The 18,985-nt window shown below is 41.1% G+C and overlaps 1 protein-coding gene across 3 annotated transcripts in view; it reads right to left on the reverse strand.

Moving 5' to 3' along the window:
• Positions 1-18,199, reverse strand: part of FBXO22 (F-box protein 22) — a 28,951-nt gene extending 10,752 nt beyond the window's left edge. The window contains exons 1-5 of one of the 3 annotated variants that reach the window (XM_031029800.2): positions 17,965-18,199; positions 17,481-17,619; positions 12,979-13,069; positions 11,975-12,070; positions 7,598-7,762 (exon numbers count right to left, since the gene is read on the reverse strand). In XM_031029800.2, coding sequence (XP_030885660.1) covers positions 7,598-7,762; positions 11,975-12,070; positions 12,979-13,069; positions 17,481-17,619; positions 17,965-18,119 — 646 coding nt within the window. In that variant the 5' untranslated portion in view covers positions 18,120-18,199. Of the gene's footprint in view, positions 1-7,597; positions 7,763-11,974; positions 12,071-12,978; positions 13,070-17,480; positions 17,620-17,843; positions 17,863-17,964 lie in introns of those variants that run through there. The other 2 variants (XM_006734881.3, XM_081829630.1) reach the window with 2 other exon arrangements.
• Between the last annotated feature and the right edge of the window lie 786 nt (positions 18,200-18,985).

Below are 18,985 nucleotides of genomic sequence, written 5' to 3' on the forward strand. Positions count from 1 at the left end.
GTTCCATGCTCATGGATTGGAAGAACAAATATTGTAAAGATGTCAATGCTACTGAGCAATCTACACATTCAAAGCAATCCCTATCAAAATACCATCCACTTTTTTCAAAGAAATGGAACAAAGAATCCTAAAATTTGTATGGAACCAGAAAAGACCCCGAATAGCCAGAGGACTGTTGAAAAAGAAAAGCAAAGCTGGCGGCATCACAATTCCGTACTTCCAGCTCTATTACAAAGCTGTCATCATCAAGACCGTATGGTACTGGCACAAAACAGGACCTAAAGATCAATGGAACAGAATGGAGACCCCAGAAATGGACCCTCAACTCTATGGTCAACTAATTTTCAACAAAGCAAGAAAGAATATCAAATGGACAAAAGACAATCTCTTCAACAAATGGTGTTGGGAAAATTGGACAGCCACATGCAGAAGAATGAAACTGGACCATTTCCTTACATCATACACAAAAGTAGACTCAAAATGGATGAAAGACCTCAAGGTGACACAGGAATCCATCAAAATCCTTGAGAACACAGGCAGCAACCTCTTTGACCTCGGCCGCAGCAACTTCTTCCTAGACACATCTTCAAAGGCAAGGGAAGCAAGGCAAAATGAACTACTGCGACTTCAGCAAGACAAAAAGCTTTTGCACAAGGAAACAGTCAACAAAATCAAAAGACAACTGACAGAATGGGAGAAGATATTTGCAAATGAATCCTAGCTAACAATACAATGATTAAATCTTACATGCGGTACCTAAAATGTACAAATGAGTGGAAGATCTTTCCTGATGTCAATGTCTATAAATAAAACTGAAACCTAGAAAACCACTGGGCCCCAAGGGCACTCTTACAGGTTGAGCTTTGCCCAGGACAATGTCAGAAGGATGTGTTTGTAAAAGAGAAAGAGAATCACAGGTGTGAGGCAGTGTCTGATGTACCTCAAGCATTCTCCAGGGAGGAAAAAAAGCCCTGGCTCTTAAGCTCAAGCTCATCGAAAAGCAATCAGCAGTCCTGAAGCTGCCTTCTCCAGCTCTTCTGTCTTAAAAGGACGGGGGGCGGGGGAGGGGGGCAGTGGCGGTCAGAGGCTGCCAGGTACTGCTTTCATGCTTAGAGCCACTTTACTGAACAACTTGAAGCCTTCAGGAAAGAACTGCAGACCATCTTAAGGTGGGATTCCTCCCTTCATTACAATATGCTCTGCTGGGTAAGGAGTTCAAAGGTGCCCAGGGGGAGACAGAGAAGTGAAGCGGCTGCAGCTGTAGACATTCCATCCTCCCTTCAACCCAAGCAGCTCTGCTCTGCTCGCTTTATTTTTATGTTGGTACCCAATGTAAGATTTTATTTAGATACGAACTGTTTCAAAGAAAAGTTAGGAAATTGCTGAACAACTTCCTCACTGAGGAGTCTCAGTAAAGTCTTCAACAAAAGCACAAGAGAGGACATCATGGTACTGCTAACTAGGATTCAACAGGGATCTACTCAGAGGGAAGCTATCAGCAGGAGGGAGGAGGGAAGGGACAAAAGCAAGGAAGATTATGTGTTCTGTTCTGCAGAGCCAGCAGTTCTCACCAAGGAGACACCGGGCCAGGTGTTCACCTTCGGTGAGCCAGTTTGTGCTGGATTGAGGCTGAGGACCTATGCAAGAGCCCCTGAGTTGTCCTGAAGTTAACTTTAGCTCACTGTAATACTAAGACCTCCTATGGGCAGAGTTTTCTGCCATTTTTTGAACACAGGATTTATGCACAGCATGCTGACATGCTAGGCATGGGCAACTGAACCAAAATGCCTACAAATAACAGAATATGTGTAAGTTCCTCAATGTATATCAAGCTCCCCGCCCCCACCCACTAATACACTGAATAAAATCTTCCTGTACAGACTCCACAGGGAGCCAGTGCTTTGGGAGCTACTTTTAACAAATAACAAAAAGTTCCTTGCTGTCAACACTTCTTTGGGTTGTGTTTAACAGAATGCACCCCAACCAGTGAACCTCCTGAGCTCGGCTGCAGTGTTACATCACTCAGTCAACCCTGAACAAGCAATACAAACTGCTGAGCTTCCTTCCTCTCCTCTTTCTCCTCCCATTACTGAGCTGGTTTCTATTTGCTTCAATTACCATTAATTACCTGGTGATTCCCAAATTTATATCTTTAGTCCTGACTATTCTCCTGAACTCCAGAACTATACATTCAACTGTCTAATCAGTGTCCCCATCTCAAATTCAACATGTCCAATCCAGTCTGTCTCCCTTCCCTCAGGAGATGCTACTGTGCAACTGTGCTGGCCAGAAACCTGGGTGACATGGCGGCCACTTCCCCCACTCTCAAAACCCAACATTTTAATCAGTCACCACATCCTGTTGATTCCACCTCAAAACTCTGTCCTGAATCCATCTATGTCTCTTCACCTCCACCTGCCATCACCTCTTGCCTTAACCACTACAACAGCCTCCTGTTTTTCCTGTATCTGCTCTCATATTCCTCCAAATTGATGGCCACACCGCAGCCAGAGGGGTATTAAAAAAAGACCTATCTGATTCTGTCACTCTTTTGTTTAGAATCCTGGCTTCCCACTGCCCTTAAATATGTAAAATCCTTACTATGTTTTATGGGCATGATGTGGTCCCAGCTTGCCTCTACAGCTTCACCTCACATCACAATCCCCCACTCCTTGCTGTCCCCACTTCTCCAGACACACTAGGTTTCACAAAGGGGCATGTGAATCCATGGCATTTCAATCCTGAACGTGCATTACCAGGCCCTTTCTATTTCCTGTCCTTGATCTTAGGCTACCTTGCTCTATTTTTGTCAGCAACCTAGAAAGAAGGTAAAGACCACCTATAATACTCCTACCTACTCCGCATCTGAGGGACCCTTCCCCACTCTAGTTCACTTCTTAGGACCCTGTCCAAATGTCACTTTCCCACCACCCCACACTAGATTTTGAGTTCCATGGTTATATGTTTTCTAGCACCTCTGTGCTTTTACTTGGTACACATTTCACATCTGTGGTACTTTATTCAAAATTGGTCTGTTCTGCTAGACTTGAAGCTCCAGAAGGCAGGAACTTAACAACGTATTTCTAGAGTCCCACACATACAGTGACTGGCATGTGCCATGCATGCAAACAGTTTCTAAATGAACAAACAATGGCTTTTTCTGAAGCTTTGGTGAGGTGTTTCTACCCTTCTCACGAATTAAGTGCTGGCCCATGCATGTATTTTTTTTCATCCCAGAGATTTTTTTTTTTTAAGATTTTATTTATTTATTTGAGACAGAGAACACGAGTGGGGGGAGAGGGGCAGAGGAAGAGGGAGAAGCAGACTCCCCACTGAGCAGGGAGCCCCACACAGGGTTCAATCTCAGGACCCCGGGATCATGACCTGAGCCGAAGGCAGATGCTTTACCAACTGAGCCACCCAGGCGCCCCCTGCCCGAGACTATTTTTTTTTTTTTTTAAAGATTTTATTTATTTATTTGAGACAGAGAGAATGAGAGACAGAGAGCATGAGAGGGAGGAGGGTCAGAGGGAGAAGCAGACTCCCTGCCGAGCAGGGAGCCCGATGTGGGACTCGATCCCGGGACTCCAGGATCATGACCTGAGCCGAAAGCAGTTGCTTAACCAACTGAGCCACCCAGGCGCCCTATTTTTAACAGACCTTAGAACACACAGACCTTAGAACAACCTTATGCCTTATTGTAAAAATGTGCCATTTTTGGTAAGTTCAAAAAGAATGAAATAAGCTGTGTGTATGATATTACATATACTATGATGCTGGGTCAGACTATGACATCCTCTACACACAAGGTCTAGAAGAACTAGAATTCTCAAATGCAAGGTCCCTGTCTTCAGAGGTACTGCCAATTTCATGCGTTTTTTTAACTGAGCCACTTCATTGCTTACTGTGGGCCTTCACAGATCTTCTAATCACTGTGGCCAAGCACTGTAAGGCAGGGAAAGACAAACTATAGCTCACGCACCAAATCTACCCGCCCCCACATTTTTGTAAATAAAGTTTTACTGGAACCCAGCCATTTGTTTATGTATTGTCTATAGCTGCCTTTGCACTCCAATGGCAGAGCTGAACAGATGCACTGAGACTGTAAGGCTGGCAAAACCTAATTTACTATCTGGCCCTTTACAGAAAAAGTCTGCTGACCCCTGTGGGATACTACCATGAAGAGGGGGCTTTCCGATGTTACAGAACACAGAAGAGTTGCCCCAAGTATTTGGTGTAGGAATGCAGGCCAGGACTCTATGGAGAAGGCACATCCCAGCATGGTTGTAGCCTCCAACCACTCACTCCCTGCCCACCTCAGATTCCTCCATCTTCTTGAGCACATAATAGACAATGATCCAAATTCAGAATACGGGAAATCTGGATGTCCACATATGTGAAGGATAGAGATTATCTGTGAAAGGATAGAGATTATCACCTCAATCTGAGCAAAGCTTCAATTTCAGAATACCATCAACAGGATGAAAATGATGCCTTGGAATAAACCAAAATTGTTGACATCAAACAGTTCCGGAAAGGATACCAATAAGAATACTTCACAGAGCAGAATAAACATGGGCCTGCTTTTCACTTGTTTTTGTGATTCCTATGCTTAGCGCTATAATGCAAACAAGGTTTCACAAATCCAGTAACTATTTTATCATAAAATGGATGGTTTATTTTGCTCAAGATTTTGGCTCTTTCTTGTAAAATGACAAAACTAGGCTTCTAGCTTCAAGCAGTGCTATGATCAGGACTTTCATCATGATTCCCAAGGTGCTGTGGGACAGAGGAGAGAGTATGTGCCCAGGAGGTACCATCCTCACTTCTGAACAAAAGAGATAGCACAGAGAAGGTCTGGCAATATGACATTCAGCAAGAGCACTGAATTAAAAGCCAAACAAGCCTGTGTAATGGAGTCTGATTTTTCCTAATCCTGCTCCTCCTGCCCCAGTGTTCTTGATTTCCGTTCTCTGTACCATCAGCACCCCACTCTCTTAAGCACAAAACTCAAAGTTATCAGTGAGTCACCCAGTCTCCCTTCTCTTTCATATCTAATCATCTGCTAATTTTCTCCAATCAATTTCCTGCTCTTCATGCTCTGGTATTTTTTCTTGCCTAGACCCTTGCAGGGGGCTCCTAACTAGTCTTTCTGCCTGCAGTATCTCCCCATTAGGGAGGGTCACATTTGCTACTAGGAGAACATTTCTGGTTAACAGTTGCCATTTACTGACAATACTCCCTAGCCTGGCCTCACTGTGCCCCATGTTTGTTTGCAAAAGTGAAATGTTTACTATTTCCCCTACATGCTCTCATTACCTGGCTCTGTGCCTAGGTTTCTGCTAATCATTTAGCCTATCCTATTACCACTCTTACCTTTCATGTTTCTCATCCTTCAAAGCCTTAAATGCTACTTGCTCCACGAAGCCTCTTCATTCTCCCTCCCTCTGGCAATCCTTACCGCAATCTATCCAGACCTCTCTTATAGAGGCACGCCTCATTTTCTCACTTGGATTATAATTACGTATGTATCTGTCACACCCTTCCTGGAACAGCACTGAGACAGAATCTGCATCCAATTAATTTTTCTAACCCTATGGGACCTTTCAATAAGCTGAATGAAATTAACATATATTTCTATATCATGAACCCAATGAACATACCCATCCTCTTGTCAGCATCAAACTGTATCTCTTCTTCCTTGTTCTAAATCTGCTGCTGGAATATTTTCCAAAATCTGTACTAAGCCGTCCTGGATACTCTTTGCAGACAGACTGCAAGGCTATATGCAAATGGCTCTCTCAAACCAACGACTCTGACCTCAACTCCCTCTTGAGTTTCAGACCCACAAATTTCTAACCACCAATCTAAGAGAGATCTGGTTTGCTGAGCACTGTTAACTCAAGCCAGCCTTCCAAAAAGTCTCATTATAACATGACAAAGTCTCTGGTTTGGCTACACAGTCACATTCGCTCCTAAATTCTTTCTGCCTTTGTAGTTAACATTAGGTCAGTTAAGGCACAATCTGAAGTTTTCCTTAGCGAATGTTTGGCATCCTTGATTTCAGGTGGCTTTATCAATACAGGTAACTCTGGTCCTCTCTTTATGTATCATGTAGTCTAAGAGCCTTTGCTCTCTACTCTTGCAAGAGTTTAGTTTCCTCGCCGACAACACCCTGTGACAATTTCTCTACCTGGCAAAGCTGTCATGAGGATTAGAAATAGCATGTAACTCAGGACCCAGGTTACAATGCCTCAGTATTAATTATCATTGTCACCATCAGCCAAGACATGTGCATGTTCCTCTGGCATGATGCTTCTGAATGGGATGATAATACCCAAGACCTTTGCTGCCCTTTCACTGAATGTCCTTTTCCTGAGTTCCCTCAAGTCTATTCCTCCACATACCACAAGGCTACACTGCAGATGGATCACTGTGACCCAATGCAAAGCCTCCCTAAGATACAGAGGCCAACGTTAGCCTACCAACTACAGAGCAAGGTATCTTGCTAAGTGCTTTACATAAGTCATTTCATCTAATCCTTACAACTCTGTAAGCTAGTTATTTCCACTTTATAGATGGGAAACAGAGGCTTAGGAAAGTTAAGAAACTTGTCCTAAACTAGAAAGTTGGAAAGTAGCAGAACTAGGGCACCTATAAGCCTGCATTCGTATTAGCTAGAGTACCCTCTGCCTTACCCCACAGACTAGAGGTCGAAACTTCCCGTGCTTTACCTCTACCTGTATAAATCAAGTCAATATTTTTTATGCCAACAGATTTTTTTTAATGAGTTAATGCCAGTCAGTTCATTTGTAGATGTAGACAAAAAGTCTTAACATGGTTCTGCTTGAGTAACTACTTTGTTGCTTACTATATTAAATTAAGATTTCTCATTAGATCCTGGAAATTAAGCCAACCCTTCAGCTCTTCAAAATCGCCTTTCATGACCTGTCTACTCTGACCAATCTTCCTCTGACATGTCTTAGTAAATCCTTGTCTGACAGACTTTGCTTTAACTTACAGCTTTTCAAAAACATATCAAGTTCACTATACTTATTCCCATCTTTCTAATTAGCTGACACAGAACCAACCTCTATCTTCTAAAAATTTTTTCACAGTAAATGCCTTTTATTACTGTAAAAAAAATGCTTTAAAAAACTTTTCAGAAAACAAAAATAAGGCAAATGATTAAATATTCAATGAGAAAGAAGTGCTTCAAAATTCAGTATTAAATACAAATACATTTATTAGCAAGAGTATTTTTGGAAAATTTTTCATCTCTGGTTCTCTCAGGCTTTAATGTAAGTAAAATAATTTAAAAAGTAAATTAAAAGTTCTTTTTAAAATAAAAAAGTAAAAAAAAAATTGCTCAGCCCATCAAAAATAAGTAAATAAAAGTAAGTAAATCAATTTTACCAAGCGTGATTTACTTACCAAAAGTAAGTAAATCAATTTTACCAAGCAGTAGCCTCTGTGAATCACTAGTTTGAATTATCCACATCTCTAGTAACCTGTATACTTAATTTAGACTCTGTTAAAGGAACAAACAAAATCAATCAACAAATTGGGCAATTAATGGTAAATAACAGTGACTTACCTACTTCGGTGAGTTGATGTCTTTCTAGTGTTAAATTCTTTGGGTCCTTAATAAAATGAAAGGGTTGTATTTTTATTCCTTCAATTTGAGGGAATAATAGAGCAAAACCAGACTCTCCAATTTCTATTTCCTGAGGTCGATTGTTACCTGATCCCATTGGAGTCACTAGGAAAAAAGTTAAACAGTTTCATGAACAGATTTAATAAAAACTGAAGTTTCATTTGGTAACACTTCATTTGATATGTATCCAGCCCCACCTGGGTAACTGCAGTTTGCGTAACCGAGATAATCAAGTTAAAAGCTGAGTAAAAGTTTGTCAGCTTTGAAATTTTAGGGGTAGTGTCATGATGTCTGCAATCGACTTTTAAACGGTTCAGAAAGAAATGTTTTTATAAACAGAAAAAGAAGCAACTGTTGCAAAATTTTTTAAACTGGTCAATCTCCAAAAGGAATATGGATGTTTACTATTCTCATTCTTCAACTTTGAAGATTTGAAGTTTTTCTACATAAGAAGCTGGGGGTAAAAAAATACATCACAGCAATTCTACTTTTAAAAAATTATCCTACAAGCTGAGGGTTGCTGGAGTGGTGGGGAGGGAGGGATGGTGTGGCTGGATGACAGACACTGGGGAGGGTATGTGCTATGGTGAGCGCTGTGAATTGTGCAAGACTGCTGAATCACAGACCTGTACCTCTGAAACAAATAATACATTATATGTTAAAAAAAAAAAAATAGTAGGAAGGGAAAAATAAGGGGGGTGGAATCAGAGGGGGGGACGAACCATGAGAGACTATGGACTCTGAAAAACAAACTGAGGGTTCTAGAGGGGAGGGGGGTGGGGGGATGGGTTAGCCCAGTGAGGGCTATTAAGGAGGGCACATATTGAATGGAGCACTGGGTGTTATACGCAAACAATGAATCATGGAACGCTACATCAAAAACTAATGATGTAATGTATGGTGATTAACATAACATAATAAAGTAAAATTTTTAAAAAATTATCTTAAAAATACTGACAAATGTATAAAGTATGTGTGTGTGTGATATATATGCACACAGTACCTTTATCACCAAATTAAAAAAAAAGAAATGGACAGGCTGATTCTAAAATATATGTGGAAATGGAAAGAACCTAGAAAGCCAAAACAATTTTTAAAAAGAGCATCGAAACCTACACTAATCAATCTTTAAAAAGAATATCAGGACCTACAGTAATATGGCCTTGGCTTAAGGATAAACAAATATATCAATGGAACAGAATTAAATCCAGAAACAGACCTACCAAACATGCAATTATTTTTAACAAAGGTGCCAAGGCGATAAGAGGAAAGAAAAATCTTCAACAAAGAGTGATGAAATAAGTGGATAACGTATGAAAAAACAAACAAAAAACCTTGAACCTCTACCTTATGCCATACACAATAATTAATTCAAGTTAGGTCACAGAACTAAATAGAAGAGCTAAAACCACATAAGAGAGTATCTTTGTGACTTTGAGATAGGCAAAGATTTCTTGGAGAGGACATAAAAAACATTCACCAGAAAAGAAGAAAAATAAATAAACTGGATTTCACCAAAATAAAAGTTCACTGGTCATCAAAGACACTGTTGAGAGAAAAAAAACCAGCAACAGACTGGGAGAAAATATTTACAACACCTATACTTGTAAAGGTCTTGAATTAGAATATATAAACAACTTCAACTCAAACATAAAAACAATCCAATAAAAAAAAATCACTAGAAGACTTGGATACTTCACAAAAACAGATATACAAATAGCCAACATCTGAAAAGATACTCAACATAACTACACTCATTGGAGTAATTCAAATTAAAACCACCACAAGAAGCCCCCTTATACCCACTACAATGGTTAAAATGAAAAGACTCATTTGAAGACACTAAGTGTTAGTGAGGATATGTAGCAATGAGCAACTGAAAAACCCTCATTCATTGCTGGTGAGTATAAAATGGAACAACTCTGGAAAACAGTTTGGCAGTTTCTTACAAAGTTAAACATAAACCAACCCCAAGACCCATCTCTTCCAAGAACAAACCCAGGTCCACAAGAAGACTTACATAAAAATGTTCACAACACGGGACGCCTGGGTGGCTCAGTCTGTTAAAAACAATCGACTCTTGATTCAGCTCAGGGTCCTGGGATCTAGCCCCGTGGGCTCCCTGCTCAGTGGGGAGTCTGCTTATCTCTCTGTCCCTCCCCCTGGCTCTTGCTCGCACTCTCTCTCTCTCTCTCAATAAATAAAATCTTAAAAAAAAAAATGTTCACAACAGCATCATTCATAATAGCCAGGAATGTGAATCAATCCAAATCTCCATCAAAGAGAGAGTGGAAAAACAGTCTATTTATATAACAGAATAATACCAAATAATTTTTAAATGAATTACTGATACACAAGGTAACATAATTTCAAAAATATGTTGTTAAAAATATTTATACGGAGTAAAAACTTAGCCAAAACATAAAAAGAATATATACTGTATGGTTCCATTTATATGACATTCAACAATAGGCAAACTATTGTATGGCTGCAGAAATCAGAACTGGGGTTTCCTTTGCAGGCAGAGATCAACAGGAAAAGGACATGAAGGAACTTCCTGAAGTGATGGAAATATTCTCTATCTTGACTGGCGTGTAGGTTACATAAGGGTATACATTTGTCAAAACTCATTAAATTGTACACTTAAGATTGTGCAAGTCACTGGAAGTAAAGTTCACCTTAAAAGAAAGATAATGACCTCTGCACATATAAGAATGAACGAATTTTCTCAAACCTTAAGTTTTTTGAACCTAAAGAATGGAGATGGGCCAATAGCCAATGGCTGTTTTAGTAACAATCACTACACTGTGGCCTAAGAAAAAGGAATCCAACCAACCGTCTTGGTGGAAGTTTTGTTGGGACATGCGTGGAACTGGCTCAAAGAAAGTACCCAGCTGCAGGGCAATCAAAACCAGTAAGCGTGTCCAAGAAAACACAAGCGGGAATGGGAATGGCACCTACTCCTGACACCAAGATCATAAGGGAACTTGGAACAGACAAAATTAAAATTCCTTCAGAGTAAGGCAAGCACAAAAGGAAGGCTTAAGGTAGACCTCCCACTCTCACAATAGGGTCCTCCCCAAGTCCACCCTCCCTCCCCTGCCTACAACCCCCAGCTGAAATTTTAGAAAGGAGAAATGTGAATAGGCTTTGAAAAAGCCAAAGGGGGTGAGGTAGTGAGGCCTAAGAAAATGATGAAGCTACTATTCTATATAAGCATTTGCTAACAACTAGTAATGGCAAAACCTAGATCACTCATTTAAGGAAAATTCAAAAGTTAAAAGAAAACCATGGTTACTGTTATCATTTTTTTTAATCCAATGAGAAATGAAATGTGTAGTGATAGGCAGATGTAATAGTATGGGGTGGGGAGCTGATAATGGGAGAGATGAAATAGTCCCCATCAACCAGGTATTTACCCTTATTCATTTGTAAACACTTGAAATCCTTTGTACTTCACCGTATAAGACTCTTATTTCAGATCAAAAGTCTCTCAGTGAAGATTAAAAATGCCAATTATGGAGTACTACTGAGTGGAACAAAGAAAATCCTAATAGCTAACATTTACTCTGATTCCTGCACATCTCTACTCTGACTGCTTTTCATGTGTGAACTCATTTCATCTTCATAACCTTCCCAAGAGGGATTATCAATCATCTCTATTTCATATATGGAGAAACTAAAGCCCTCTGAAGTTAGGTAACTTGCCCAAAGTCATACAGAGAGATACTAAGTACAGCTGGGATTCTAATCCTGGCACCTGACCCACTGCAGCATGACTGCCTCAATAGAGTATCTCTCCCCTATGAGCTATAGAAAAGAACCAACAATAATAAAAACCAGTAAAAATCACCAGCAGCAAACTTGGGAAGGAGTATAATTTCACGCTATAAACTTCAAACCATGGTCTCCAAGCAGAGAAACAGAAGTTTCCTAAGAAGGTCTACTCTAGCTCCTAACCCCTGCCCGCCAGAAACGAGGATACTGAACTGACTAAAGTGAGAATGCTCACTTAATGCTTTCTAATTTGGAGAGAGGGAGAATGTGAGCTTTTCCTCTCTTATGAATGGCTCCCCTGGAAAGACATGCATCACATTTGGTTTATATAGACAGCCCTGAGACTGGGAATACTAACCACAATAACCTAAAGAACACTAATAGAAGTCAAATATAATACCATGGTAAATACGACTAACTTTATGGCATTTTGGATGGCCAAAAATATAAATGTGCTTTTAAGCTACAAGTAATTCACCAATCTACGGGACCCCACATTACTGCAAGGCAGGAAATCATCAAATTGGTATTTTCTCTCACCTACAATTCCTGGGGTCACAATCCCAAGGACTTGGCATTGTTTTGGGAATAGCTTCTCAAGGGCAAATGCTGCTTCCATAGTAGTTCTTTTCCTTGCTGTAATAATACAGTAGCAAAATTATTACATGTTACTCATTTTAGGTCAAATCTGATTGTATGGGGGGAAAAAGCAAACACTGAATAAAGTTTAAGTCATTTACACCAGAGTGCTTAAGGAAGTCAATGGGGCCCCTGGGTGGCTCAGTCAGTTAGCATCTGACTCCTAATATCAGTTTAGGTCTGGATCTCAGGGTTGTGAGTTCAAGCCCTGTGTGGAGCTTACTTCAAAAAAAAAAAGGCTTAAAAACTTTGATGAAAACATTTTCCCATTTGGGGCCTGTTTTATATTTTAAATTCTAGATCTGACCCTTAGCATCACCAATTTGCCTTTCTTGCTTGGTTCATATACTGTTTTGCCCCAGTGATGTTAAATTTAGCAGCAGCAGCAAAATTTTAACTTGCTGTTGTTATCTCTCTGTTTAGCTGATAGTAGAGCATGACTTTTTCATTGCATAAGCAACAGTCACCTGGATTCAAATTAGACAGTGATAACCCAGGTCTAGCTCTGGGCCTCAGTGTGCTCAGCTTGGGACACTTGGTCTACTTCTTCTCTTAGCAGAGTCAAAAACAAGGCACAGTATAACTTCCGCGTCCCTAAATGGGTCCCCATCACACAATAGAAGGCTTCAATAGCCAAAGAAATGCCTGGAGTATTAAAGTAGTTCAAAAGGAGAAAGACATCTTTCTAAAGAATTTGTTTTAACTGTACTACTGCAAGGTTTAGAAATCAATCTTTGAAGCAGAAAGGGCCCCTCAAGTTTCAAAGACAATATATTCATGCATGCTATAATAGGGAGAAGGCCCAGAGCCTCAGAAAGTCAGTAACTCTCAAGACTAGGACAATATTTAATTCCAGAGGTACATAAGGAACAAAAAACCCACAAACCTTTTCTTTTGATATTTACCTCTCTTGTGGCCACGACACTCTTCCAGATTAATGAAAGTTTCGGAGTCAGCCATGTAAAGAACTGTCTGTGGTAAGATGTGAACATTCTGCTAAGAAAAACAAAAACAGAATTAGATCACATGAATCCATGAGTGCTCTCATGGTCCCTTAAAGTTCTGCCCTGGTCCAAACTGCTGTCGGCGTACCCTCCCTTTTTAGGTCAATGTTAGCTTTCTGAGTCCAACCACTTCCCATTCATTTTTCACTCATGCTCTTACCTTTTCAGGTCATTCATTTGAGCATCTATTATTTCTTCAAGTCAAACCCATTCCAGCCTGATTCAAAAGTTCATTTTCATAATTTAAACTCTTAAACAAAAACATTAAATGCCAGCAAAAGGTGCTACTTGCTTTATTTGAATAGGCACCACAATCACAGAAAAACCTCAGCAACAAAGGGAAGGCATACAAACTCTATCACTCCTCTTTTCATTGCCCACCAAACGAAATAGGCCAGGCCTTCATTTCCACCTTACCAACTAGCTCCCTCCAGGGACCTTTTTGCTTACTTTAATCCAGACACACACGCTGCTGTACAGATTCTCCTACAGCTCTCTTCATTTTGTACTTAAGACTGTTTCCCCCAAGAGACCCCTTAAAGTGCCACCTCCCCTATAAAACCTTTTCTGAGACACCTGCAGTACCCTGGACCTCATATGTGACATACCTTACATCCCAGTCATTTGTACTTGTGCCTCACGAGCTGGGCTTATTCAGACTCCTGTTTTCCACTAAATGTCACATTACAGACAAGTGGCAACATGGCTGAATGAAACACAAGGATGAACATATTTTTTTCCTAAGCTGGTTATTTTCAAATATTTTTACTGTCAGAATGGAATGAAGTACTCACATATAGTAAAGCCTCAACGTGGATTAAATGGAAAAAAAAAGTTCATCCACTGTAATTTGGGGGAATGTCAAGATGTTTCAGAGTAGATTGCATATAGACAAACTCAAAAAAGATACTGAGACAGAATGATGACCCTGTGGTGTCTCCAGGGCTGATAACTTATGGATATAGTTCTCATGGCCCACACAGCATTTCGAAGAAAATAATTTGGTTACCAATTATTTAAAATTCCACAAAATAGTTACAGAAAATGTGGACTTCCAGATTCTTTTCAAAAACTAGACATTCTAACACCACTTCAACTGCATTCCTCTTGATGGGGGCTAAATGCAGGCAAGTACTCCCTGGTATGCCATGGCTTTACTGCTCCCTATGTTACCCTAAACCAACTTAGTCATCTGCCTAACTTTGGAGTCATTGAGTTTGTGATATCCGGTATAGGGAGTAATAAGATAAAAAGTCTAGTCCTGAGGTTTTATAATTCTCTTTCCTAGTACCCAATGAAAAGCAATTGCTGAGTCTTCCTTCCTAATTCTCATCAGAAGCAGTGACAATGACAGTCCTCAATAGGAAATGTTCTTAAAGCACAATGTGAGACAACTAAAACCTCATTCCATCATTCAAAGAAGTTCCAAATTTCATAAAATTTTTAGTGGACTTTAAAATCTTTCTAATAAAAAAGTTAAACCAACTTTCTTTACAGTTATAATAGTCTCATGTCCACTAGGTAATTTGGCAAGCACAAAAAAACCAGCATGATTTGTACAAGGTATTTCCATGTTTTTGTCTAACCACATTAGCGTTTACTAGAATAAATTTCTTTAAGGGCGTTACTATCTGAATTTTAATAATGACACTGATAATAGAGAATAATTTCATTTATTGAAAACATCATTATCCCTGGTACTGCAGGTAATATATGCATTACCTTTCCAAGATTTAAACCTTAGAACAACTCTTAAAGGGTATGAGGAAAATTCTTATTGTCTTTTCATTTTATGGAGATAGAACCTGAAGCTCAGAGAGATTAGGTAACTTTTTCAGAGACTGGCAGCTAATATGCACCAAAAATGAGTTCCTATCTAAATCTGTGTGGCTATAACAGCCATTTTATTGTACAAACTTTTAAAGCTATATAAAAATAATACCTGCCGTGGTAAAAATTTGAAGGGAAAAAAAAAAAAACCACAGAAAATAATTTAAAACGTTAAAAAAAAAATCATGCAATTCTACCCTGAAAGGAAACTTTTGCTAACATTTTAGCTTATTTCTTTTCTGTTCTTCCTTTTTTGTTTTCAGTAACTCAGATTATAGTAAATATAATTTCATAATCTGCCTTCTTCACTTATGACATGAACATTTTTTTCTTGTCACTAATGTATCTTGCAGTTCATCATTAAGTGACTTTATTTCTAAATATTAGGTTATTTTCAATTTCCCTTATAATAAATGATGCTGCAAAGAACATCTTTATGGAAGTCTGTCTGCATTTTGAATTTCTCCAAATGACAACTTCTAGAACTAGACTGGGAAGGATTTGAGCCAAAATGCAAAGAAGAAAGGTTTCTGCAAGCCTGCCTTTGGATACTGTCCACTTCGGGTCTGACTCCTAGAACCCAAACAGAGTAAGGAGAAAATAAGGGGGAAACAAAAGATTGGTCAGTTATGGGGCATTTGTCTAATATCTACATATTAAGAGTGATGAGAGTCAGGTTTCTCACTCTCCAAAAGGTAGGTACAATTATGACCTAAGAGAAAAGAAAACTGGAAAGAATCCTGTGTTGGACTGGAATTGGATGTACTTGTGCAAACTCATGAATTTCCATATATATAAAAATATAGTTGTAAAGGTGTGTATGTATGGATGTGTGTGTTGTGTGTGTATATGCATATGTACACACAACACACACGCATACACATATATTCCTTGGCTCTGTTCCACTGGGCTCCGGAGCAGCAAACCCTTTAACAGCAATGAGCTGTCCAGATCTTGGCTTTTAAATACCATGAAATACCATTCTCCACTAAAAGGAACCAGAGCTCTTTAAAGAAATGGCTGATTCCAGGATTAAAGCAGACAAAAGATGAGCTTAGAACATCTTGTGCCAGAAAGCAAGGAGGTGCTCAAAGGTGATGGACTCATCTCTAAAAGACCCTGAAACCAGCTGAAGGGGCTCCTGATTGCCAAACTGGGGACAATTCGGATATCAAAATAAATACTGATAGATTATATTCCATTGAATAAAATAAGAGACTAAAAGAGTCTGCACAGAAATAAATGAAAAAAACTGAAACAGGATATTTACATAGTTTCAAAGTCTCTCCTCACAAAATACTAATTACAGTGGAAAAGAGTAATTTTACAGGAGTGACATCTGGCACACACCACCTTAATTAAATTATCAAAGGTACTAACACCAGTAATGGGACAGAAATGGAAATCACATACTACCTGATAGGATGAAACTAGAAGAGCACAGCATCACTTCTGTGATATTCCTGCCAAAGATATATAATCTGAATCTAAGAAACGTGTTCTACAAAGTAACTGGCCTGTAATTTACATACTTGTCAAAGTTGTGAAAGCCAAGCAAAGCTTGAGAAACTGCTCCACGTCAAAAATTAAAGAAATGACAGGGGTGCCTGGGTGGCTCAGTCGGTTAAGCCTAGAACTCTTGATTTCGTCTAAGGTCATGATCTCAGGGTTGTGAGATGGAGCCCAATGTCCAGCTCTGCACTCAGCGCGGAGTTTGTTTGTCCCTCTCCCCTGGCTTGCTCTCTCTCTCTCAAATAAATAAATAAAATCTTTAAAAAAAATTTTAAAAATGACCAAAACCAACCCAAGAGTCTAATCTGAATTATTTTGTTATGAGGAACATGGGGGACATATGGGACAACTGGCAACGTCTGAAAGGATTCTGAGGAATGGATAATAGAAATGTATCAATAAGAATTTCCTTACTGATGATTGCATTGTGATGATGTAGAATAGTCTTGTGTGTAATGCGCACTAAAGTATAAGGAAGCGAAAGAACATGAGATTGATAATTTACTCTCAAAGAGCTCTGTCCCACTGGCAAATGAGATACCACAGCCTCACAGTCACCTGTGCTCAAGAAGGCTGCCCCTTTGATTCCACAGTTCAAGTCATTACCTCCCCAGGTTTTGCCCATCTTTTGAAATTGGGGGACCAGAGATACAAAACAAAAGAGTACAGGACCAGCGGCTGAAATATTTGGGTTTAAGTATTGGTTCTTGGCTTTTTAATGTGACGCTAAAGCAAAAAGAAACCCAGCTGCCTTCCCTGCCAAACAGTGACAACAATATCTGCTTCAAAAGAAGCAGGTAAAGGGGAGGTCCTCCACAACGTTATTATAATAGTAAAAATCTGTATACACAAAATGCCCAACATCTGAAGAACGGTCAAATAAATCATGGCACATCCTTACGTGTGTTTATAAAACCTTTTGGTGTCACGAGAAAATGTTCCGTAATTTAGAAAGAATAGGATCACACACAAAATAAAGATTAAAAAGAAAAAGATTGAGTTCGCAAAGGCTGACCCAACAACCCCGCAAAGAACTGTGCACCACACGCCTTCTTACTTGCCTCAAGCTCCTCTGCTACCACGCGCACCAAGCAATGCTCCTCCAGGTGGCCAGCATCCGCCAATCCCGCGGAGATCCAGGTCACACTCCGATGCGTCCGCAACACTCGACGAACACACTCCCTCCATAAGCGGCACACGCTGGGGGCGCAAACCACAAAGGGTTGTGAAGGGACGTTCATTTCCCTCTCCAGCAGGAGATTCCTGCGGGATCAAAAGCCCCAGAGCGGGAGGTGTCGGGGCGCAGATTCGGAGGGAGAACCGGGGGGCGGAGAAAACCTTAGGGCGCACCTCGCCCCTCCGGGAAGAGTCCCCGAGACAGGCACAGGGGTACGGTAGGCGTACCTCGCGGATGGGGGCATCACCTCGGGGGAGGAGAAGGGAGCCGGGGGCAGCCGTGGGTCCCGATGGTGTCTGCCCGCCCCGCCAGCCAGGGCAAGCCCGAGGCATGTCCCGAAGTAAGCTTCCCGCCTCCTCTCTCCTCACCCTGCTACCCGCAGCAACGCCTTGGCGGGCAGGAAGGTGAGGACACGCTCCACCACCTCCGCTAGGTTACCCAACACAAAGGTGCTCTGTGGGTCCGCGGAGGAGCCTCGGCGATCACCACCACCATGATCACCACAGCCACCCACCACCTCCATTCCTCACCAACCCGCCGAGCAAGCACTACGGCTACTCGGAAGGCACTGGCGAGGCCGGCACCAGACCTCCCAGCCAGCGCGCACTGAGCAGGCGCGCGCGCCACTTCCGGCCGGTTGGGAGTGACTGGGCGGCTGAGACCCATCCACGTGACTCCAGGCCCAGCGGTTTCCTGCGTCTGTCTCGCGGAGGGCCGGCTGGCGCTGGGAGGTGGTGGGCTTGCGTCCGTTTATCCTTCCGGTACTTTCTAGGCCTCCTGGGGGCATAGATCCTCCTGTGCGTCTCGCTGTACTTGCAGCGCTGTATTCCTTTTTATTTATTATTTATTTGACAGAGAGAGACACAGCGAGAGCAGGAACACAAGCAGGGGGAGTGGGAGAGGGAGAAGCAGGCCTCCCGCGGAGCAGGGAGCCGGATGAGGGGCTCGATCCCACCACCCTGAGATCACGACCTGAGCGGAAGGCAGATGCTTAAGGACTGAGCCACCCAGGCGCCCCAGCAGCGCTGTATTCCTTGTCGGGACAGATCTCTCTCAGATTCTTGAATTCTAGGAGACCCAGTAGTATTCGTCCGTCCTTGCCTGATTTTTGAACGGGCAGTATCTGCTTTAAAAATAGCTGGCTAAGTGTGTGAAGATGACCACCTATATTCGACACCTAGTGAATGTGGTTAACTCAAGGTAGCCCTCACGCCCTGTGTGAAACGACATAAACAGCACCTACCACTGCTGTGAAAACTTGCACCAAACTGCACTAGTTCTTCATAGTAGCAACAGATTCACCGGTAATCATGAAGTTTCGGCTTTAAAATTTTTTTGAGAGAGCGCGGTTGGGCTCACAAGCAGGGGGAGGGGCAGACGGAGAAGCCG

Source organism: Leptonychotes weddellii, chromosome 9 (genome assembly GCF_054177405.1).
Source record: "Leptonychotes weddellii isolate Sample4059 chromosome 9, ASM5417740v2, whole genome shotgun sequence".
NCBI lineage: Eukaryota > Metazoa > Chordata > Mammalia > Carnivora > Phocidae > Leptonychotes > Leptonychotes weddellii.